Below are 23828 nucleotides of genomic sequence, written 5' to 3' on the forward strand. Positions count from 1 at the left end.
GACTGGTCTGTCTTTTTTTACATGGTATATGAGTCGCTGGAATAACAAGGGCTCTGGATTTCCCTAGATTGGAATTTTTAAATGAGATTGGATGTTCTCCTAAAAGATATGTCCAAGTCCAGCCAAAGCTATTGGACTTGAAGGAGGAAGTAGCTGAGGGAATTCCTATGGCTTGTGCAGATGAGTGGATCAAAGTGGCTTCTTTTGGCATAAAAAATGGAAGTTGCAGGCAGATTGCCATGCAGGGTTTTGTTCATTTGTTTGCCTTACAGATTGCTTTAAAAGGATGCATTTTCATTTGGAATCTTCCCACTAAAAATTATATCTTCTCAGGTTCCCCGAGTAATTTGACCCAAATAGTACAAAACAGCACAGGTTGCCAAAACTCTGCATTCTCATGTACAAAGAATGAAATTGAATGGAGAAAAATTGCAAGAGTGAGGTTCTTTCTTTATTATAATCTTTATTCCTCCCACCCTGGTAAAAATCTATCACAGACATTTTCTAGTTGCATTCTCATGTGAAGCTAAAACACATCTCGATCAGTCAGAATTATTTTTAATTAGTTGCTTATGAGCCCACATTCCCATGAGATGAAACTGGAACAAAATTACTTTCACACATTTCCATTGTAGCAGTATGTTCAGAGTCCGGGGTTTTGCGTTCCTACGTAACGTCTGGCATTTAATCAGCATTGGGAGGGTGTCTTATTCTTTGGTAAGTATGTAAATAAGCTATTGTTTTGGGAGTAAAAGGAGAAAAATGCCATAGCTTGTCTGAAGAGTTCAGGGGAATGCTAACAAAATGTGTGTCAGTCGGAATATACTGAAACAGCTTATAGCTGAAAGGAGAAAGAATTTATGCTCATCTCAGCCAGTTTGATCCTTAGACTAAAATGCCTTGCTGAGATCCAGCCCCTCTGTCTTTGCTAACTTCCCTGGATGCACCTCTCCAGCAGCTTCCTGAAGTCAGTGCCGCTGGCAGCAGGGAGTGCCCTGCAGATATTCTTGGCTTTCTGCATTTAGGTGATGCACTCATGTCTGTTCTGATGTCCCAAATTTTGCATGAACTTTGACTAGTGAAGGCAGCTTAGTAAAATATTTAATTAATGCCTAAATATAGAAAATTATTCACTTAGAAAATAACAAACATGTTACTGATTCAAAACGTCTTCCAATTTCTCAAATTAAAGAAAGTATTGACAGCAGCTAAAGTTGTCACAATTGATAATTTTGATTAAGATGTTCCAGTCAGAATGCCTGAAGCATCAGAATGTATACATTTTCCCCCCTTTTAAGTAGGAGTATCTACATCTTGATATCAGTTGAGAACTAAATGTTTAAACCACTTTTGTGGGTTTCCTGAGGGAGATCTGGGTGTCTACCCAGAGCTGGGCAGTACCCTCAGTACTAAAATATGCAAAGAACTTTGCAAATCTTGAGTAACAAATGATTCAGAGGACGAACGGTGCAGCAAACGTCTTTGCAGGTGTCTCCTAGAGACAGAGATGGATGAGCTTAAGGGATTCAAATTGTGCATATGAACAGTGGTGATGAGGGAAATTTTAAATTTTGATCAAGGACTCTGAGGAGCAGAAGCAGCAAGAAATTAATCTTGTTAATGTAGAGGACAAGAGATTTAAAGTTTTATGCTTTTAAAGTTGGATGCAAAGTGTCCCACTTCATAAAATATATAAAATTTTAGTTCGGCAGTTATTTTTAGTCAATAACCCCAAGAATCAGCAGTGCAGTTAAAAATGAGAGAACCTTACAACATACTCGTAGCTTCATAGGAGACTTTAACTTGAAATGTAATTTGGTTAGTGGGATGTTGTGCATAAGAAGGATATCTGAGTGGTCTGCTGATGTGGGGCTGGTGTGTTAGTTTAAAAGTGATGAGTCCAGGAGATAACCCTTATATAGTGAGACCCAGTTTCACTGGGTGTTTCCCAGTATGCCCAAATTGTCTCAAACCAGATGTTGTGATATGTGCTGCGGAGATATTCTGCACAGGAGCCATAGGGGAGACCTGCTTCGTGAAAATACCTGAGGGTTTATATTCTTCTAATTAACTGCAGCTGTAGATAGCATGAGTCTGGAAGTTTGGCTTATTTTGATTTTAAAAAATATTTTTAAAAATATTTGATTAACAGTATAAGTGATTAGAGGCATCATCCTGATGGTTCTCCTTCTGATGTAGTTTTGGGTAGTGTCCCAGCTGCCCAGCTATTGAATTTAAATCAGTGATTCTCCATCAGAGGAGCAGGTGCCGCCAGTGAGGGGTCATAAGCACATTACAGCAGAGGCAGAGCCCTGGGCTGCTGGGTCCTGCACTCCTGGCCTGGCTCCTCATGTGGCTGGAACAGGATGGGGAGGAAAGAAAGAGGGAACACTGCTGACCTGCTTATTGAAGGTGTAACATCTGAAAAATTGGAAACGGGCATCCAGATCCGTTCATACTGACCTCAGTGACCCAAACCATTCCAGATCTGCAGAATTAATAACACTGTAATTAACTCTGTAAGAATTCCTTCTTTTAATTTCTGGCTTCTATTGAGAACATCTGAAAACAACAACTGTTATGTCTTCTCACATTTTGGTATCTCCCTTCCTCACCACAGCCTATTTAACCACGAAATGCAGAGAGAGGCTTGGGGGGAAGATTTAGTCAGCTCTTTATTCCAATCCTCCAAAGGATTGATTTAAGTTGTGTAAGGAGTTTTTGGATCCTCACTCTGCAGCAGGATGTAGGGGGTGAGAGCTGTGAGCTATTCTTAAGTGGTTTTGTTCTTTCGTGTTTGTAAGCTGAATTTATGAGAAAACATTGATGAGAATGCTCCCACTGCAGCAGCCACAGATCAGAAAAAGCAGTGGGAGAGGAAAATAAGAACAACCACAACTGGTTTCCAAAGATGACTAATCCTCCAGCCCCAGTGTAACCTCCAGGACAGTGATTAGTGTTTGGCTTTTCTTCTGCTGGAAAGGTTTTCTGGGGCGTCAGCCTAGCTGAAAACTGGTTCAATACATGTAACTAATGAAAGATTTTAAAGTTCCCATTTAATATTCCTGCCTTGTGCACTTGGTTACTTTAAATACTTCTAGGTGCATCATGTGGAGTATTACATTTTGCCTGTATTCTGTAGTTCCCAGAATATTTTATAAATGAGGAAAATCTAATTTTATAGATAAGATATGGTAACGTACCTCTAACAGACCTGCTAGCAGTAGTGAGATGGAGTTTTTGACTTCCAGTTGATTGCTTCTCAGTTTTGCAGAAGACTTTTAAATGGAATTCGACATGGATATTTTCCTTTTCACCAGAGTGAAAAAAAAAGCAAGTCCTTGCTTTTAGTGTGACATTCATTCGGCAAAAATTTAAAATTGGTGTTTATAAAAAGCTTCCAACCTAATAAATAAAATCCGATCTTTCCAATACAGCATTTTTGTAATTAATCAACAAGCCATCCTCTTGCTACTGCAGGATTTTACCCTGAAGTATGTTTTCTGTATTTCCCAGAGTGCTTTGTAGTGCAGTTGTGGCTTTACAGGTTTCTACATTGACTTGGTATTCATTCCCAGCAGACAGTTTTCCTTGCATTTTGTTGTTTATTGAGTTGTGTTCAATGTTTGTGCTCTGTGATTTCAGGGAATCGTTAAAGTGCCTGGTTAGGAAGCATCTTTGGAGATTTTCATGTCCGAGGGCAGGGTCACCAAGAGCTGTATGCCCAAGGCTACATCCAGTTGATGTTTGCTGTCTTCAAAGATGGTGACTCCACAAGCTCTCTGTGTAACTTGTGGTTTTTCTCTTACGGTTAAATGCAATTTCCTGTATTGCAATTTGGGCCCATTTCCTTTTGTCCTTTCTCTGGGCATCAGTGTGTCTGGCTTAATCATCTCTAGACTTTCCCATCAGAATCACAGAATCATCTAGATTGGAAAAGACCTTTAGGTCATCAAGTCCTACCTATGATCTAGCACCACCTTGTCACCTATCAGATATTTGTATGTTTTAGGAGCCCTGTGAGCTTTTTCTTCCCAGGCTAATCAGAGGCTTCTCAGATTCTCTTTGCATGTGAGACACTCCAGTCCCCTCATCATCTTTGTGGTGCTTTGCTGGGCTTGCTGAGGTGTGTGCATGTCCCTGCTGCTGGGAGCTCAGTGCTCCAGGTGAGGCTTCCCAGTGCTGAGCAGAGAGGGGGGATCACCTCGTCTTTGGGCTGGTGGTGATGTGCCTCATGCAGCCCAAGGGGCCCAGGGCTTTCTTTGCTATGAGGGTCACTTGCTGGTGCACCTTCAATTCTGTGTTCCCCAGGAACATGGGGGCCTTTGCTGCAAAGCTGCTTTGCATGTGGTTGACCCTCAACTCCCAGGGTCTGGTACGTCCCTTCGTAGCTGTGTTTATCCATAGTGTTTATCCAGCCTGTCCTTGTCCCTCTAGCAGCCCAACCATCATGTGTTTCAGCTTCTCCTCCCAGTTCTGTATCACCTGCAAACTTGCCAAGGCTGCAGCCTGCCCCACCAGCTGGGGCATCAGTGGAGATGTTGGGAAACACTGCTCTTGGAATCCTCGAGTGGTTGCAAGTCATCTTTAAAGGCCATCTTGTTCCGCCCCCTGCCATGGGCAGGGACAGCTCCCACTGTCCCAGGCTGCTCCAGCCCCATCCAGCCTGGCCTGGGACACTGCCAGGGATCCAGGGGCAGCCACAGCTGCTCTGGGCACCCTGGGCCAGGGCCTGCCCACCCTCCCAGCCAGCAATTCCTCATTCCCAATGGGCCAAAATCTGTGCCTGCCCTCTGGCCCTGGGAGCCATTGCCTGGCTGCTGTCCCTGCCTGCCTTGTCCCCAGGGGCTGTGCAGCTCTCCTGGAGCCCCTGCAGGCCCTGGCAGGGGCTCTCAGGTGTCCCTGGAGCTTCTCTGGTGCAGCTGAGCAGCCCCAGCTGTGCCAGGCTGGCTCCAGAGCAGAGGGGCTCCAGCCCTGGCAGCAGCTCCGTGGCCTCCTCTGGAATCACCACATGGAGTGCACGACTTCTGGCTGGGCTCCAGCTGGACTTTGTGCTGCTGACTGTAGCTCTCTGACCCTTTTAGTTTAGCCAGGTTTCTGTCCACCTCCCTGTCCATTTATCTAGTCTCTACTTCATCACAGTGTTACAACTTGGCTTAATTGTAAAATACCATGATTATCTTGATTTTATCTTTGAGAGTCTTTATACTGTCTGTGTAGTTGTTCACATTTACAAATTGCTTCAGTATCCGAGATAGTTTTGGCCTTGAATTAAGATTTCAGATTACACCACCAGGGTTGGGAAAACTCATCTGTGATCTATGCCAGCACTGCTGAGGCAGCTCCAGTGCTGGGGACAGCTCTGGGCCCTCAGCACAAGAGAGACACTGAGGGGCTGGAGCGTGTCCAGGGCAGGGAACAGAGCTGGGAAGGGGCTGGAGCCCCAGGAGAGGCTGAGGGAGCTGGGAAGGGGCTGAGCCTGGAGCAAAGGAGGCTCAGGGGGCCCTTGTGGCTCTGCACAGCTCCTGACAGGAGGGGACAGCCGGGGGGTCGGGCTGTGCTCCAGGGAACAGGGACAGGAGCAGAGGGAACGGCCTCAGGCTGGGCATGGGGAGGGTCAGGTTGGACATGAGGAGGAATTTCCACATGGAAAGGGAGGTCAGGAATTAGAAGGGGCTGTCCATGTAGTCCCCATCCCTGGAGGTGCCCAAGGAAGGTCTGGACATGGCACTCAATGCTCTGGGCTGGGTGACAAGGTCGGGCACAGCTTGGACTCTGTGATCTCTGAGGCTTTTTCCAGCCTAAATGATTCTATGGTTCTGTCACCTGGATAAATTGAAATTCAGAACAATGTTTGTACATGCCTAGAAGGACTCTTACTGTGTGTCTTCTGAATATCCTATTGAAATGCAATTTATGTTTGATCCTATGGCCTAGCATTTGTTTCCCAAGCGGGAGTGGAATTAACATCCCAACCCATGGTGGTTGTACTTGGTTTTTATACAGTATAGAATATGAAATTTGTTAGTGTTTGCTTTATCATCATGAAGTCAGTTCCTGGAAATGTTGTCTTAACTTTGGGAAAAACAGAGAATGACCTGGAACATCACAGAAATCTGCCTTTTTTAAAAGTGTGTTTTGGGGAGGGCAATGTTTTGGAATTGAGGAGGATTTTTAGATTGATAGAGGCAGGAAGAATTACACAGCAGAATAAGATTTATACAACTGAGTGGGAGGTAAAGCTCAACCTCTTTCTCTGTGGGAAGGAGGTTAATTTCCAAATAAATTGAAGACAATGTAAATTTAATTACTGTGCAGCTCAAAGGACTAGGACTTAAAAGCTATCATGTTAGTTTTTAAGATGGAAAAATATTGCACAACTGCAAGAGCGTTGAAATAAATAATTAAATCAAATCTTTGTTAGTTGTCCCACCAGTTCTGAGACTTGAGGATGTCTGAAGGCAATAAAATAATCTCTCTTCAAAATGACAGGTTCAGCAGTGGGTAAGGTAATTTCAGATGACAGTGTATGTGAGAAATAATGACATATTTCCTACTGAAAAGTAATGAACAATAGCTTTAAAGCTTTATCTAAATAAAACCTGCTTTTTCTTAATAGAGGCTATTAATGCCCATGTAACTTTTCTAGATCTCATTGGTATTGTCTGTAACACCTTTTTCACTGAAGAATAAAATTGAAAACATTGACAGGCAGACTAGAGTGGAGAAACAGGATTGCATTTCAGCTCTGTCAAGGTTGGATTGTGAAACTTGGGTAAGATGTGACTTTTGCTAGATATGGAAAATATTTTAATAAAAGATGAGGAGACAGTCCAAGCCGGGGATCCTTCAGGATGCTGACAAACCTTTTCCTGCTGTGAGCTACGGTGATTTTGATCACACATGTTTGTTTGGGAGAACAGTGGTGGTGATGGAGACAAAAACTGGGAGAATTCAGTACTCCAAATATTTTTCCTTCCTTAAAGGCTTCCAGATGATCCGTTCCAAGATTGTCATCTTCCTGCAATGATGAGTAGTTCAGAGCATTTCAAGCTGTAGTGTATTTCTAAATGCTTCTGTATATGCTGGAGACCATGGTATATTCTTGATACCTTTATGGTTTTCCCTGGAGATGTGTTTTAACCTTTCTAGGTCCATGCTCTACATTTAATGGAATCGTTAGGCTGAAAAATCCCTCTAAAAGCATCAAGTCCACCCATTCCCCCAGCACTGCCAAGGTCACTAAAGTTTCACATTCACAAAGCTTTTAAATCCCTCCGGTGATGCATCACAGGTTGTTTTCCCCCACCTTTTTTGTTTGTTTGTTTGTGTGGGCTTTGTTTGTTTTTTGTTTTAATTTTTTTTTTTTTTTTATGAACTATAGAACAAGGGAGAGAAGATCACTAAACACTGTGAATTTGGGATGTGATGTTAGGGAGGTCAACTTTACTGTTGGTAATAAAGATACATGGAAAAGGAAGCAAGTGAAAGGCCCTGGCATTATCTCTCAGACATACATAGGAAAGGACATGGGTGTTGTTGAGAGGCTGGAGCTACCAAAAAGAGAGAAATAAAGAAAATAAAGAGAAATGTTAAATAACAGGACTTAAAAAATGCTGTGGGCTGATTTCCCAGGATGTTGGCACAGCATTTACACTGAACTGGGCAAGGGCAGGCTGGGACTTCCTAAAGCCAAGTTAACCTCCGTGTAGGTCATTAACTGTAGCTTTTTCCATAGTGAATTGCACTCTTATGAAATGCTTCATTATCCCTTGTTTTGTTCAGCATTCACTGCAGTTGGGTTCTGACTGGATATTAACATCCCTTACAAAAAATTTAATATTCTTGATAAATGTTTTCTTTTGGTGATGCAGTATTTTTCAGGATGAAAATAGCTATCTTTAATTTCCTATCTATTTTAACCTCAATTTTCCTTTGAAAAGTGGTTGATTTATGACAGGCTACCTTTTGCAGGTTTGTTTCTAAGAACAGAAATTCACAGAAATGCTTCAAAGGGGATGATGTTGACATTACAGTGAAGGATGTAAACAATTTTCGTTTCAGATACATATTTTTCAAGTACTGTGTTGTTACAGCGTGTGTTTAGTAACAGATAATAAACTTAATCTTGCTCTTGTATTGAAAAACACTTGATATCTTACGTTATTTGAGGTTACATTATTTGACATTATCCTGTGTTTTTATTGCATTTTTCCTTTTTTCAAATACTAGTATGCCTTCATGTGCTTCTGAAAATGTTTAAGCATTTCATCTCTTGGAAGGTATATTGATGTGCACATCAGTGCTGTTTGCAGAGTGGAGAAGTATTTCCAACAAATAACATGGGAGGAAGGTGTGGGTGTTTTATGTAGGTGCATACACTTGGTCATAGGATCCCAGAGTAGTTTGGGTTGGAAGAGACTCTAAAGCTCATCTCATTTCATCCCCTGCCATGGCAGGGACAGCTCCCACTGTCCCAGGCTGCTCCAAGCCCCATCCAGCTTGGCCTGGGACACTGCCAGGGATCCAGGGGCAGCCACAGCTGCTCTGGGCACCCTGGGCCAGGGCCTGCCCACCCTCCCAGCCAGCAATTCCTCATTCCCAATGGGCCAAAATCTGTCCCTGCCCTCTGGCCCTGGGAGCCATTGCCTGGCTGCTGTCCCTGCCTGCCTTGTCCCCAGGGGCTGTGCAGCTCTCCTGGAGCCCCTGCAGGCCCTGGCAGGGGCTCTGAGGTGTCCCTGGAGCTTCTCTGGTGCAGCTGAGCAGCCCCAGCTGTGCCAGGCTGGCTCCAGAGCAGAGGGGCTCCAGCCCTGGCAGCATCTCCGTGGCCTCCTCTGCACTGGCTGCAGCAGCTCCAGCTCCTTGTGCTGTTGGAGCCAGGGCTGGGGCAGCTCTGCAGGTGGGCTCCCACCTGAGCCCAGGGGCACAGGGGCAGGATCCCCCTGCCCTGCTGCCCACGCTGGGGATCAGCCCAGGACAGGGGGTTCAGGCTGGGGCGGGCCCAGCTCTCACCCACAGCACCCCCAGCTCCTTCTCCCAGGGCTGCTCCCCCTGCTCAGCCCCAGCCGGGGTTGGTCCTGGAGCTGCCCTGACCCAGGTGTGGCGCTCAGCCAGATGTTTCCATGGGCCACTGCCCGAGCCTATCTGGATAATGTGATACCAGATATTGTAGTGTAAATTTTGAGTTCATTATCAACTACCGTACCTGAAATCCTCTTCTTTATTCCTTCAAAGGTATTTCGTGCCTGGCATGATTTATTCAGAAAGGAATGCATGAGCAAAATTTGAAAATTGAAATTCTGTATGTACTGGTTTGAATACACGTCTTGTAAATTGCAGTGTGTGTACCAAGACTGAACATCCTGTGTGAAATTCCTGGTGAAGGTGTAGGGGGAATAATTAAAATTCAGCTCCAACTTCAGCTTTATAGTATTCCAGCTCAAACTGTGTAATTTTTTTATGTCTGGAAATTCAGTAAAATGAGATATTTGAGCCAAAATCACTAACATGATATGGATGGAGGTACTGCATTGAAGGATGTGGTAATACACGCAATAGATTATGCTTTATGCATATTTTACAATAAAAATTGACTTCATCAATATTGGAATCTGATTCAAAGTTCAGGAAATAATAGATTAAGGTTTTATGAAAAGTTTAATTCACTGTCTTGGTTTCAAAAGTGAAACATAATCTTTAATTAAGTGATTGTTCATTGTGCTTTGTTTTGAATGTAGAATTATTCACTGGTTTGGGGTTTTTTACGTTGTCTTTATTCTTTGTGTGGCCTCAGGCACACTGAACACATGCCATCTAACTTTATCCAGAAGACAAAAAATGCTAATTTCCTTAATAACTGTTCTTTTTACAGCCTGTGATACTCATAAAAGTTCTCAGTGGTTCACAAGTGTTCACAGTGAATATACAAATTATTTATAAATACAGATTTGGGAAAAAAAGATTGCTACCCACTATAAACAATTATGGAAGTTATCCACAGATATAAATGTATTATCTTGCAATTTTTTTTCCTTTATGGGGCACTGGAAGTTTACTGGAAGTTTAAATGGCTTTATTGTTATGCAAAAGGGAGTCCTTGCATCCAAAATTATGTTTGGGAGAACATCTTAGCTGTGACACCTATGTCAGGTTTGAATTTTTGGTCATTTCTGTAGTGTCCTTAGCAATGATTTTATTGCGAAGTTGATTGGTCCAACTGATTTTTTTTATTTCTTTAAAAAAAAAAAGTTTCCAGTTTGTTAAAATTGTAGAGGTTTCATGTGAGTAGGATAACCAAACAGACTGTACTGTGAGGGAGAGACAACTAGAGGCTTTCCATGCCCACTAGCAGAATCACTGTGGAGGGAGAAAGATGTGATCAGGAAGGACACTTGGCCAAAGACAAGGTCAGTCCATGAGGAAAGGAGTGGAGCAAACAGGTCAAAGGGACAAGGACCAAGAGAAGGGAGGCAGAAAGGAGACAGGAGCAAAAATGGCATTCTCTGTCTGCAGCATATGATGGGTCCTCCTAGAGGCTTGTTTCTTGTTCTGTTCAACGCTGAAATTCAAGTTTTATGAAGTTAGATCAAAGCCTGGAGAAGAGAAGCTCCAGGGACACCTGAGAGCCCCTGCCAGGGCCTGCAGGGGCTCCAGGAGAGCTGCACAGCCCCTGGGGACAAGGCAGGCAGGGACAGCACCCAGGCAATGGCTCCCAGGGCCAGAGGGCAGGGACAGATTTTGGCCCATTGGGAATGAGGAATTGCTGGCTGGGAGGGTGGGCAGGCCCTGGCCCAGGGTGCCCAGAGCAGCTGTGGCTGCCCCTGGATCCCTGGCAGTGTCCCAGGCCAGGCTGGATGGGGCTGGGAGCAACCTGGGACAGTGGGAGCTGTCCCTGCCCATAGCAGGGGGCTGGGGGTGGGATGGACTTTAAGATCCCTTCCAACCCAAACATTCTATGACTCTGTGATATTATTTCCAAGTTTCACAGGAGATTGCAATTAATTCATTGTAACTGTGCCAGGGCACTAAAAAGCCAAACCCTCACTGAGCCCACGGGGCTGTGTAAGGACAGGGTGGTGCCAGAGGTGAGCGCCGTGAGGGCTCCGCGTATGAACCAGGGCTCCAGACTCATGTTCTGCTTAAATCTTAGAACAAAGAGGGCTGTTAGCAACACCCATACCCTGTGACCTTCTGCAAGCAGAATGAGTCTGTTGTCTCCTAAAGTGGACCCAGATTCTTTCCTGTCAGAATGAGTTTAGAGGGCACAGCAATTCTCTTTCCAAGTGTAGCAAGCACCCAAATACATACAAATACGTTCAAATGTGCTTGCACAGCCAGTGTTTTTGAGCAGAGCTGCGCCAAATCCGAGCTGCTCAAAGGATAGAGATTTGGACCTTAGGTTGCACAACAGCAGTGTCTTTCTAATTTTCATGTTGTAATTTCTTTGTTAGGGTTTTGGGTGAGAGTTTTGCTCAGGATGCTTTGTCCAGCAATTTGCTCTGGTTCTCACCCACAAAGTTTTGCCCTCATTCAAGGCAAATGTCGTCTCTCAGCAGCTATTAGACCCTTACCCTTATTGAATTAAGTGCAAGTAGATAAAATTGAAATACTGCAGGCTCTGTCCCTTTGATATTCTTATAAAATAGTAACAGGACAAACACAGGGATCATTAAAAGGAATTACATGCATACCTTGAGACACCTAAAACAGATTTGAGGATTTTTAGCTCAGAATAAGCCTTGTGTTTAATCTGAGCTTTGTAAATATATATTCTGTTTATACTGGACTGCACTGATTTTCCCTCCTTAGCTTTCAGCCTTTCAGAATTTAGTTTCCTGCCTGCCACTCTCTTGAAAAGTACAGGAGAGAGGTGGTGCTCAGCAAAGCACTGCCCTGTCAAGTCAAAATCATCACGTTCTGTAGGACTTGCGTGCAGGAATTCAGTCCATGGTATATCACAGTCTGCTTATTGAGTTTCTATTTCCATACAAGCTAGAGTTAGGTCCTAGTCTGCCTCTGCCCTGGAAGTGGAGTTACAAGGATGTTATTTGAAATGCCAGACAAAAGGGGAATATAACGATCTGTACCAAGATACAGGGGAAGGAATTTACTGCTTTCTGTTCCTTTTACTTCTGTAGCAATAGGAGCGTCCATTTCCCAACATTGGCTGGAAAGTGGCCATGAGATGCTGAACAATTTATGCCTTCAGTTGAAAAATACATTTCCTGGTCTCTGGAAATTAAACTCTTGGCTTATTTTGTAAATATTTACTTTTTTCTTGCCACATCAAATTCCTTTCTTCCATATTGTTTCTAATGTCATTGTCTTTCTAACTCCATTTTGGCAGGAAATCCTGTTCGTTAATGCAAAGCCTCCCTTAATTGTTCTAAGTAGTTTCTGATTTTGCTTATAAACCTACAAGTGTATGGTGACTTCTTGTTTTTCTACTTAATACAACAATATTCCAAATAATAATGTTGTCCTCTGTGAGGCAGAATTTGATATGGCTTTATAGCGCATGACTTACAGATCTCTGCTCATATGTTAGCAGTGGCAGATAAAAGGGTGCTCTAAAATTAATGAGATGTTTTGTCATGAAGATATCTTGAAGTATATAATTTATTAGGATCAAGTTTAGGATTGTAGAATTAAAAGAATGGCTGTTTATGTTTGCTGTTTAACAGGGAGATGGGATAGAAATAATTTTCTTACCCAGGATGCATTAAAACCATTTGTGATGCCAGAGAGCAGCTCAGGTGAATGACTTTTTACATGGGCAGAAATCAACAAGACAGCGCTTTAAACAAACAGAGGGCAGGTTCAGATTGGATATTAGGAAGAAATTCTTTATTTAAAAGCGGGGGGTGAGGCCCTGGCCCAGGGTGCCCAGAGCAGCTGTGGCTGCCCCTGGATCCCTGGCAGTGTCCCAGGCCAGGCTGGATGGGGCTGGGAGCAGCCTGGGACAGTGGGAGCTGTCCCTGCCCATGGCAGGGGGTGGCAATGGATGAGCTTTAAGATCTCTTTCAACCAAATCACTCAGAGGTTCTGTAGTTTGGGATTTGCCCTGAAATAGCTGCCAGCTGTGGCACATAGCTGTGTCTAAGGGGACACAAACTTATATTTTTAAGGCACAATATGAGAAAAGCAGAAAAAGGTCTGACCTCTGTCCAGCAAAATCGGAACAGGGCAATACCTTCCTCGTGTGAATGTTCTACTGTTTGGGAGCTCTTCTCATTCCCTGATCCCTTGAACCCTCTTTGTCCATCAGTGTGGCCCATGCTAACCATGTTATTTACATCCATGATATTTGTGGAGTCTGCACACTGTGAGTCTCTTGATTTCACGTCATCTCCACAAGCCAGATGGACCTAATAGTAAATACACCAAATCTTTATTCAGCAGAATTTAGTCATGTTTCACTTTACAAGATTAGAAAGAAAGATATAAAGTGCGTTCTTACTTTCTGTTTATTCTGTTATTTAATATTTTAATTGATTAGATTCTGTTTCCTGGGATCCTAAATGTCTCCCAGGCTTTAGAGTTGGTCTCAAATAGATAAGAGCAGTGCCTCTCTATGGAGTAAATGGCTCTGCAGAGGCCTTGGAGTTCTCCATGGCTATTGTCTCTCTTTATTTCTATTTATGTGCCATTGTAGCTTGGATAATTCGAATGCAGAATGCCTCAAGGGCTCTTTTGTAGACATGAGCACAGGGGGCTTAGGGATTTTTCTCTGCATTTATTTGTACTAAATGGATTTTTCCCAGTGCTGGGTTCCTTAAGTGCTCACAGAGCACTTCTCCATTGCCCACAGACAGGCACTTGCTTACAACCTGTCCCCCATACAGGTCTGTGGGACAATGCATTTATTGTATTTCAAGTGGAGCAGCACAGTACATTTATTTTGTTCTGATGTCTGGTATGACACTACACAGACCTTTATTCAACCAGATGGGCATTTCAGGTTGTCTGCTTGGAGACGTCTGTGCTGGGACATATCGATGTCTAGGGTTCTTGTGCCACAGCACACACTTTGTTTTGCTGTAATCCCTTTTAAAAAATAGGTCAACCCAAGGAGTGTTCCTTACCTATACAGAAATCAAGGTATGGTTTTAACTTTTAGATGTCAGGTTTTGAAAATAAAATCTTTCTAGAGCTTTTTTCCAATATGATTGTCTCATTGTAAAATCCTTTTGTTTGAAAGGAGTATTTTTAGTGTAGCAAGGTTTTGATGTTTAGGGCTTTATACTTAAATCTTTAAAATAGAGAACAATAGTACATTTGGCATGTATATAGGAAGAGTGAGAAAAAGCAGCATAGAGTATCGCTGAATTGTTTGAGAACATTCATCCTCAGATTTTTTGAACCGTGGAACTGTTCTTTTCCATTACCAGATAGTGGTTTGTTCAGTTTGTTTGCAGCACTTCTGAACTAGGAGAGTGAGCAGAAAAAATTCAGAACATCTGAATTTCCAAACTTCAGATAAATTCTGAGGAGAGGTGCTTTGGTCCTCAAGTAGTTCTTTACTCAGCACATACAGAATATTTCTAGATACCCAGATAAATGAAAATTCACCTTTAGAAGCTCAGTAGTGATTTGAATTGTGAGAAATCCAATCCTTACCCCTTCTTGCTGTCATATAGCACGATCTGACTTTCCTCTGCTGATGTCATCAGTTTGTTTCTATCCGTGCCACTTTTTTTCGGGCTTCCATCTATTTCTTTGTATCACACCATCAGTCTAAACTCATCTCATACCCTAGGTATTGAGATTGTCTTCTTTCCTCCCAGGTTTTTCTTCCCTCTTTGCCATTGCTTTGACAATGCAAATAGGAATTTATTGCACCTTGAGCCGGGCTCCAACCTCCTTTGTAAGGGTGCCCATGTAATGATAGTTAAGTTTCTAATAACTTTTTTTTTTTTTTTTTAATTCTGGTATCTTGTAGAGTACTGTGTAAGCAAACTTTCTTTCTCCCTTTTCATATTTTTGGGTTTTTGGTCAATTCACTCTTCTCAAATCCATTGAATAAATGAGTTTTCAAGAATTTCATGTAGAAGTATGTTTTCTGGTTTAGATCCTGTACATTTTCATACAATTGTTTCAAAATCTTTCACGCAGGATGCGAGGGGCACTTGCTGCACAGCACAGCTTTACTGGGTATAAAATCACAGAATTGTTTTGGTTGAAAAGGACATCTGAGTTTGAGTCCAGCCCTCTCCCCAGTGCTGCCCAGCCCACCCCTGCCCCATGTCCCCAAGTGCCACATTCACATGGCTTTTAAACACCACCAGTGTCCTTGGTGACCACAAAGTACATATATTTTTCTTTTTGATCTCAACTTGGCTTTTAGTTGGGCAAAAATAGATGTGTGATGAAGACACATGAGGAAAATTTGGGAGACAGTCACAGCTTCCACTTCTGGAAGTGTTACTTTTTATTATTCAACTGTATTAATTAAAAAAATCTCACGTGGAGGAAAGTAATATAAATGATTTGTAGAAGCCTGTTACAACAGGGGTACTGTGCTTTATTTTTCTTACAGTCTCATTGAAAGACCATCAGCAAGGTGTATTTTTTAGTGATGGGGTGATATCCTCTTTGGAATGAGTTTCACAATCACTGTTCTAGTATTGTGCTCAGGACAAACTGACATGTTATTTTGGAGCATCCTATTCACTTCCTTAAAATAAAGTACACTCCTACCTTTCCTTCTCGTTGTTCACAGCTTTCAGAAAACTTTGTGGTAAATTCTAACTTCAGATTTCCTTTCAACTTTTAATTTTAGTTCTCACATCTTTTTTTCAAATTTAGTTATAAAAGCTGCATTTTATACATTGGGGTTTTTTGATGTGAAAAGTGTACTTTATGAGCGTTTTCTAAATGATGTAAATTAGACTTTTTGAGGCACTTGTTAAATGAGTTTCCATATTGGCTTTTTTTTTTCCTTTTGGGATCTACACACTTTGTGGAGTTGACTTTTTGAAAGTGTTAGGTTCATATATTACTGGTTTGCATTTTATTGTGTGTGCAAATAGCACTTAATCAATTCACTGGTATTAGCAACCATTTCTATTTAGTCTATATTAATTTCTTTTATTTATTGAAGTTCAGCCCTGAGTTAAATTAAAACCTGCTGTGTAAAGGGAGGTAAGAAATCAATGTTGTTTTTAATTCCTTGAAAACAAACAACCACAGGACCTTGAGACTGTTGTTCAGCCTTTAGTCTTCCTTGCTGGCTGAGCTCATCGCTGCTGCGATTTGATGATCTGTAATAGATCCCATTATCCCGGAACGGTGTGGGTTGCAGAGACCTCAAAGATGACACTGTGTGTGGTCAGGGGCACTTTCCACCAGACCAGGCTGCCCCAAGCCCTGTCCAGCCAGGCCTTGGACACTTGCAGGGATTGGGAGACTCCCAGCTGCACACAGCTTCTCTGGGCACCCGTGTCAGGGACTCACCGCCCTCACAGCCAGGAATTTCTCCTGATAATGCCCCTGATGAGTCCTAATCTTCCTAACAGATGCCAGCTGTTACCTCATCTTGCTCTTATTCCAGCTTGCTGTTTTGCTCACTGTGCATTGGCCTGGATGTGCTTCTGTGAGGGAGGGAGGAGTTGAGATGAGGGACACCAAGATGATTTAATTGTTCTGGACATAGCTCTTTATTGTTATGAAAAGTCCATAATGGGTGAGATTGAAGGGCTGTCAGGCTCCATAGCCTGCCTGACAGTTGATGGAGAAGAGTGGATGAAAGAGGACAAATATTCCAGTAGAAAAATCCATATTCTTGTCAGCCTGTGCACGCTGCCCTTAGTGACCACAAAGTACATATATTTTTCTTTTTGATCTCAACTTGGCTTTTAGTTGGGGAAAAATAGATGTGTGATGAAGACACATGAGGAAAATTTGGGAGACAGTCACAGCTTCCACTTCTGGACCTTGTACCTTGTTGTGAGGAGGGGAACAACCTTGTTGTAAAGGAATTTTGCTTTTTAAAAATTGCATTATTCATGCCCTGAAAATCAAAATCAAGCTTAAAACCTTACATACACTGGAGACATGGCTGCTGCAAAATAAAGCAACTCTTCTAGAATGCAGCATTTGTTGGTGATGAAGGGTATTTATGAGCTAAACTTCATAGAAATGCCTTTTGAGGGTTGCAACTAACCCTGTGCTGAGACTTTAAAAATTAGTCTGATATTTATCAAGGTGGTTTTCAGAGCTAGAGACAGAGGCACAATAATAAGTGAATGACTTGGAATTGAAGTTTTGCGCCAATTTAGGGAGCAACAGTATTTCCTAGGAAGCTCCAAATCCATTCCTAATCACAATATCTGGCCTTTATTTCTTTCTTTTTTCTTTTTTTTTTTCCCTGTGATTTGCTGTAGTGTTTTTGTGGGTCTGTTTGAGTTTGAAGTTCTATGCATTTTTATTATGAAAAATTTAGTATGAAAAATCCTACCATGTTTCGCTGCCCTTGTGCTTATCTAAGGGATGGTCCTTAGAGAAGGATTACCAATGGACGGAGGAGAGAATTGTGTTGCGTTTTTCTAACCTGGATGTCTGTGTTGTGGGCACTGGTCCCACAAAAAATTGTCAGTACAGTGTGAAAGACATGAGTTTGTGGCTGGGAAGCAGAACTTTGCAAGGGGAAAGACAGCAAAATCCTCTGCACTGCTGCTCTTTAACTAGAAATCAGCCACCAAGATCTTTCTTTTGCCATAAACTCTACTTATAATACACATAATTATTAAAAAAAAAAAAACCTTTAAGGAATATATAAGGAAATCATTTGTCCATTATTTTCCTTTCTGCTTTTCCCTAGTTCTCTACATTTCTATTGGAGTAAATAAATTTACTTTTTGCTATTCTGGTTCCATGCAGAGTACCACTGTACGTTCATTTTCCTCTTCATATATATTGGACACATGCACTTTCAAAATCTTGATCCCTTTTCCTTGTTTATATTTAAAATTCCTTTAAAGCCAGAATGCTTTATGTGTTTTGGAGAAGAATCTACTAGTTGGAAATCTGCGTTATTCCAAATTCTTCTTCTTTGTGAAATTATCTCTATCTTCTGGAGCAGACACCAGATTTAACCTGATTTTGCTGCATCCCACCATAAGCATCTCCAGCTTGGTTTTAACTGATTATTTTGTCTCCACAGCACTAGATGGTGCTGATGACAGTATCTCTGAAATCTGTCTTCAAAGATAACCATGGTTGCAGAAGCAGTGCTACTGTTTGCTACCAAGGACCAGTTTGCAGATCCAGTTATTGATCTGAAAAAAAAAAAATCAGTCTGTGAGCGCAATAATAGAATTTGGGAGAGGGAAAAAGGTGGAAAGCTACCGATATATTTTAATTTCTGTGTTGCTTCTTCCCCTTTTAGCGTGGAATGTTCTAATGGTATTGACTAATAGCTGTGAGTTAGTGTAGATAATTGCTCGTGGCTGTGAGGAGTGTTGGAAAAGCCTTTTCCTGAGGCTCTGGACTAGCAATGGATGACAAGAGCTCATGACAAGCTGGCCATTCTACCCTCTAAAACACACACAGTCATCCTTGGAAAACCTGACAGGAGTCCTGTGATGCTCCAAAAAGAAGTAAAGAAGTCCAAATGATGTTTTTAAATGCAGAAAGCCTAAAAACATCTGACAACAAACAAGAGAAAATGGCCTCAGGTTGCTCTGGAGTAGGTTTAGAATGGATGTTAGGGAAAAATTCTCCATGGAAGGGGTTGTTCTTTCACAGGCTGCCCGGAGCACTGGTGGAGTCCTCATCTCTGGAGGGATTTAAAAGCCACTATTTAAAAGTGGTTGTGGCACTTGGGGACATGGGTCAGTAGTGGCCTTGGCAGTGCTGGGGGAATGTTGGACTCCATGGTCTTAGAAGCTCTTCCAATATGGGGATGGATTCATCTGTTAATTGATAGCCACGTTTCGGCTGTCCAGGCCTTTAGAGGAGTATCTGACTCCTTGCTTAATTGAACTCCATGAAAGCCAGGGCCCACACTGGGATTAGATACCCCACTGTGCCTGGCCCTGAATCTTGATGTGTTACCAACCCCTGCTAAAGCATCCCCCCGAGAACTACGAGCACCAAAGCTTAAAACTCAAGGGAGTAATGCTGCTGAGCATTACCTGATGGTCTATTACACTGCTGCTACTCCCACCATTCTCCTTGTAAATCAGGTTACCCCATGTTCTCTGAGTGTCATTGCCCTGCTTTTTTCCAGAATGCAAGAAAAATATGTTTATTTCTCTGTATGTGTATGGACCTCTGATTTAACAGATTGTAAAGCTAAGGTAATCCTTTTTCAATTGACTTAGGGTAAAATAAATTTGAAAATAATAGGTAATAGTAAAATACAATAACTCAGCCTCAAAATACACAAAGCGTTTATCATATACTCAGATTTCTCCTGTCTAAGAAATAGCTTATTAAAATGGATTATATATGAGATACGTAAGTATATATTACAATGTATTGCATGAGGTGCTGCACTTAAAAATTGCATTCTAGTGAACACAAACTATTTATGAACTAAAATTGCATGTGTATGCCATTCCTTCTGTGACAGTTTGACTTTTAAGAATTTAATAATGAACAGAAAATGTTCTTCAGAGCATATATTGTATAGAATATTTCTGATTCGAACTCTGCTGTTACTTACCCACATGCTAAATAAATAAATAAATAATACTACTGTTCATTACATCCTAAAAATTTTATGTATATAATAAGACACCTTTCCTTTCTGAATAGTCTTAACTATTTCAGGACACTCTCATAAAGTTATTTTAATTTCTTTTTCCCCCAGTCTATTTTCTCTGTTGTCTAAAAAACACAACAAAGTGCTGGAGCAAGCCACGCAGTCCTTGAGAGGTTCCTTGGGTTCAAACGACTCTCCACTTCCTGATTATGTGAGTATCAAAGTGAATGTTGTAATGGGTGCTTCGGAATTCAAGTCATACATCCCTAAATCTGCAAAGTATCCTCAGTGTGGCAGCTGAGCAACCACCAACATCAAAATACAGGAACCTGTATGAATGATGTCATGTCTGAAACGTCTCTAAAAAACAAGAGTTACACTTAGAAATGGCAGAGCAAAACCACAGCTATGCAGAGGGAAGAGACTTAGTGTCAACTCATGCTTTTCGAGCCATTTATAATTCAGAATATTTAAATGACACCATTGAAAACGGCGTTTTTAAGAAGTGGGCTTTAGCATCCACAGAATCTTAAAATGCCTAAAAATGATTGAAAACAATTCCCAGTGAGCCTCTGAGGGAGTACTGGAGTCATGGGGTAAATTGGTATGTTCTGAGTACATGGATACTTAGAGTTCCCTTCAGTTTGCTGAGCCAATGCCCACAAGTAGGCAACAATTTTGTATTTAATTGCACAGCTTGTTGGGAAATCTCTGCTTTGGGTGGAAGAACGTCTTGAGAGGACTTGAATAATATCTTTGTGCTGCTGAAGTATCTTTGGTCTGTAGTCATTTGAACCCTCACTGCAGTACTGTGTGCAGGACAGAAAAGTTGATTTATCATTTGCTTGGGATTTTTGAGCATGAAAATGTATCAGCTGTTTTATTTTCAGGGCTAATGCATGATCCATAATATGCCTGCCTGAGACTTTGCATATCCTATTACTCTAGCATTAAATATAAAAATATCTAAAAAGATAATTTGGTATAATAGTTTAATGACTTAAATAGGGAAACAGCATGATACACATCTGCAAAACACATAGGCACACATAGGCATGTGGTAACATACATATGAAGAACTATATTTTAAGATGTGTAAGAATACTTGCTTAAAAAAAAATAATGCTTGAAAAATATTTTATAGGTTTTGAACTTTTTAACTTGCTGGATGTAAACAATACTGCAGTTAAGGAAAGGCCCAGGGGGAAAGGCTTTCTATATGAATTTGTCCCCTTACATTCAGAAACAGCTGAACAATGCAGCTGATAGAGCTGGGAAAGCTCCCTGGAGTACAGCCAAGAGGCTTAGATACTCCACTGATTTTTTTTCTTTTTACTGTTGGTATGATGTGGGGATGGAGGGGAGAAAGAGAGCCCTTGAAAAGATTGGTGTAGGGGAGAGAATTTACTCTAAATTAAGTTCATGGTCTGTATTTTGAAACAATAAGGTAAACTGTTAATGCATGGCTTTCTGGTCCTTTCTTTTTCCTCTTCAAATTGCTCACGTTACAGCTCAGCCTTAAACATAGGCAGTTGACTAAAAAAAAGTTGGGGCCAGATTTCATCACTTCAGCATATTCTGCTTCTGAAAGCCTGTGTTTATGTTGTGTGTAAGAGCAAGGAGGAGTGTAGGAGTGGAGGGGACTGAAATGTCAGAAGTCCTGGAGCACGTTTTACCTCTGTATCTCAGTATGGAGCTGAGGAAAAGGGTGATTCCAACATTGCCTGCTCTGCACAGGTTTGTTTGTTTGTTGAGAGGTGGAGGTTTGCCTAATAAGCAGTTCTCTTGCCAGGTTGTGTTTGGACCAAATAGTATTTTAAAAATGCCTTTTTCACCATTTTTTTCATTCACTTTAATTTAGAAATTTTTCATTTTCTTACTGTTCTCTGTAATCCAAATGGGAATTTGCATGAACCCGAATCCAAGGGTTAAATCACATAAAAGTATTCTAGGTGCTGTTTAAGATATTGTCTTAAATTCTGTGTGTTTGAACCGTAGTACTCTTTATATTCTAGTAAGTTTTTGACCCAATACACAGTCCCTAAGCTTATACTCACTGATGGTGGTAGGAATATACTGAGTTCTACAGAACTTTACATGTTTATTAATGTTCTTTTTGTGAGTTATCTGCTGCAGTTTGCCGTCAGGCTGTGGAGTAACAGCAGAGCTGGGAACTGAAGTAAGGAACTGACCCCCATTGGTCTTGATATTGTTCTTGCTGGGGTTTTTCTGGTTTTTAAAAAAGAAAAGAGCAACTTGTTTCATTTATTGAGGCTGGACCAGTGTCCTTTCCTGATAAACTCCTGTCAGTGCGGTGGATTCAGGAGCACGATGGAGAAGGCAGCAGGACAGAGACAGCCAGCCCCTGTCATTATTGCCTCAAAGACACAGTCCTTTGTTAAGACTATTTTTCGTTGTTAAATACAATCCTTTGTTAGACTGTTATTCATTGTTTTTGTTGCAGCATTGACCTGTTTTGAAATACTACATATAATCCAAATAGAAATGGGAAGAATCCACTAAAGTTTATGTTTCTTACTTTCTTGCATTCAATGAAAGCATGTTTTCCAATATTTTTAGCAAACAAGAAAACTGGTAATAAAATAATTGAGAATTTTGCTTCTTTCAGTCCAAATCAAGACGTATTACTTAAGTAAACATATCAATGATTTTCTTAGCAATTTCATTACAGCCTAATGTAATTTATCAAATCAGAGGTACTTAACAGCGTAAATAGAGACATGTTAACTTCTCTTGGGAAGTAACACGTCAGACGTGTTGTTGGAGCTACCATCTACACCAAAAATTTCTTTTCAAGGATTTCATAGTATTCTTTATGATTTTTGAGTGCTTCCCCTGCTTTTTAAACTACAGCTGGTAACGAGAGATTCTCCTTAATTCTTTCTATGGAGAAGAAGAGAGTAAATTTTTATTTTTTGGCAAGTTCATGTCATTTTCTTGCTGATATGAGAAACTTCCTAAATGGAAAAATTGAGGAAATTAAAAATTAAATGTAGATATAGTATTAGATTCAAGTAGTTTGGCAGACATCATCACTTGAGTTTTACCTCCTGAATTTTGGGTTTAAAAAAAGTTTGTTCTAGCCAGATGAAGCTTAAATATGTTAGGAAAAATTGTAAAAATAATCCCACTTAGTGGCAATATATTCAATTATTTAGTACACAGCATTGTAATTTAAACAGCACGTCAGTGGTGGATGAAATTTGGGATAAAAACCTTGTAGAGTAATATAAAACTTTTCATATTAATAGACACATTAATCAATATATGGAGAGCCATTCTTTAATCCCCTGTCCAAAATCTGTTGGATTTTGGGTTATTTAGCATAGAATGAAAGCATGTTGGCAACTCAAAGGGAAAAAATGTAAAAAATACAAATGTAGTGAGCTTTGTGTGTGCATGTATATGTATAAAAATATATGTTTTGGTGTGTAGTTATATTTATAAAGTCTGCAGTAGCAAAGCCTGGTAGTGCTGGAGACTTCCCAATCAGAGCTGACTTCTCATGACTCCTTCCCAGTCCAGTAAATTTACCCACTCTGCAAAGCTGGCTTTCATGGAGGGCTGGAATTCTGCAAATGTTGATGAGTTTTCCTCTCATCTTGATAACCAGAATTAAACTTTGCATCTGGATGATGAGATTTCTGTATTATTTTCTTTTCCCCCTCAGTTTGTGCTCCATAATGGGCTAAATGAATTCCAATATTTAGATTCTTCTTTGATTTTTTCCTGATTTATATGGTAAATAGAAAGCAGCTGTCTGTTTAACCATCTAACTCTTGAAACTCCTAGGCCCCTCGAGCGTCATCTGGAAGTAATGTAGCTTGTAAAACAAAGCTAAGAAGAAAAAGCAATGTTTGTTTTATGTGGGATGAATGACTTCAGTTGGGGTCCCTCTAATTCGGCCATTATGGGGGTTATTAAAAAGCAGTATTACAAAAGTGGTTTCAACAAAAAAAGAAATTTGGGGGGGGGGGGGGGGGAGCTTATGTCTTGTTATTACATTTGATTATATTCAAACCTCCAAGTACTTCATAAATTGTCCTTCGTTTGAGTTTCCCCAAGAGACAACCAGCCCAGTCTCTCCCATGTACATCAA

At 41.1% G+C, this 23828-nt stretch overlaps 1 protein-coding gene across 2 annotated transcripts in view; it reads left to right on the top strand.

Moving 5' to 3' along the window:
• DYM (dymeclin) overlaps positions 1-23828 on the top strand; it is a 211258-nt gene that overhangs the window by 124756 nt on the left and 62674 nt on the right. For both annotated transcript variants that reach the window (XM_064736044.1, XM_064736045.1), the window contains one exon: positions 19817-19919. In XM_064736044.1, the coding sequence (XP_064592114.1) occupies positions 19817-19919 (103 nt within the window). The remainder of the gene's footprint in view (positions 1-19816; positions 19920-23828) is intronic.

Source organism: Zonotrichia leucophrys, chromosome Z (genome assembly GCF_028769735.1).
Source record: "Zonotrichia leucophrys gambelii isolate GWCS_2022_RI chromosome Z, RI_Zleu_2.0, whole genome shotgun sequence".
Classification (NCBI taxonomy): Eukaryota; Metazoa; Chordata; class Aves; order Passeriformes; family Passerellidae; genus Zonotrichia; species Zonotrichia leucophrys.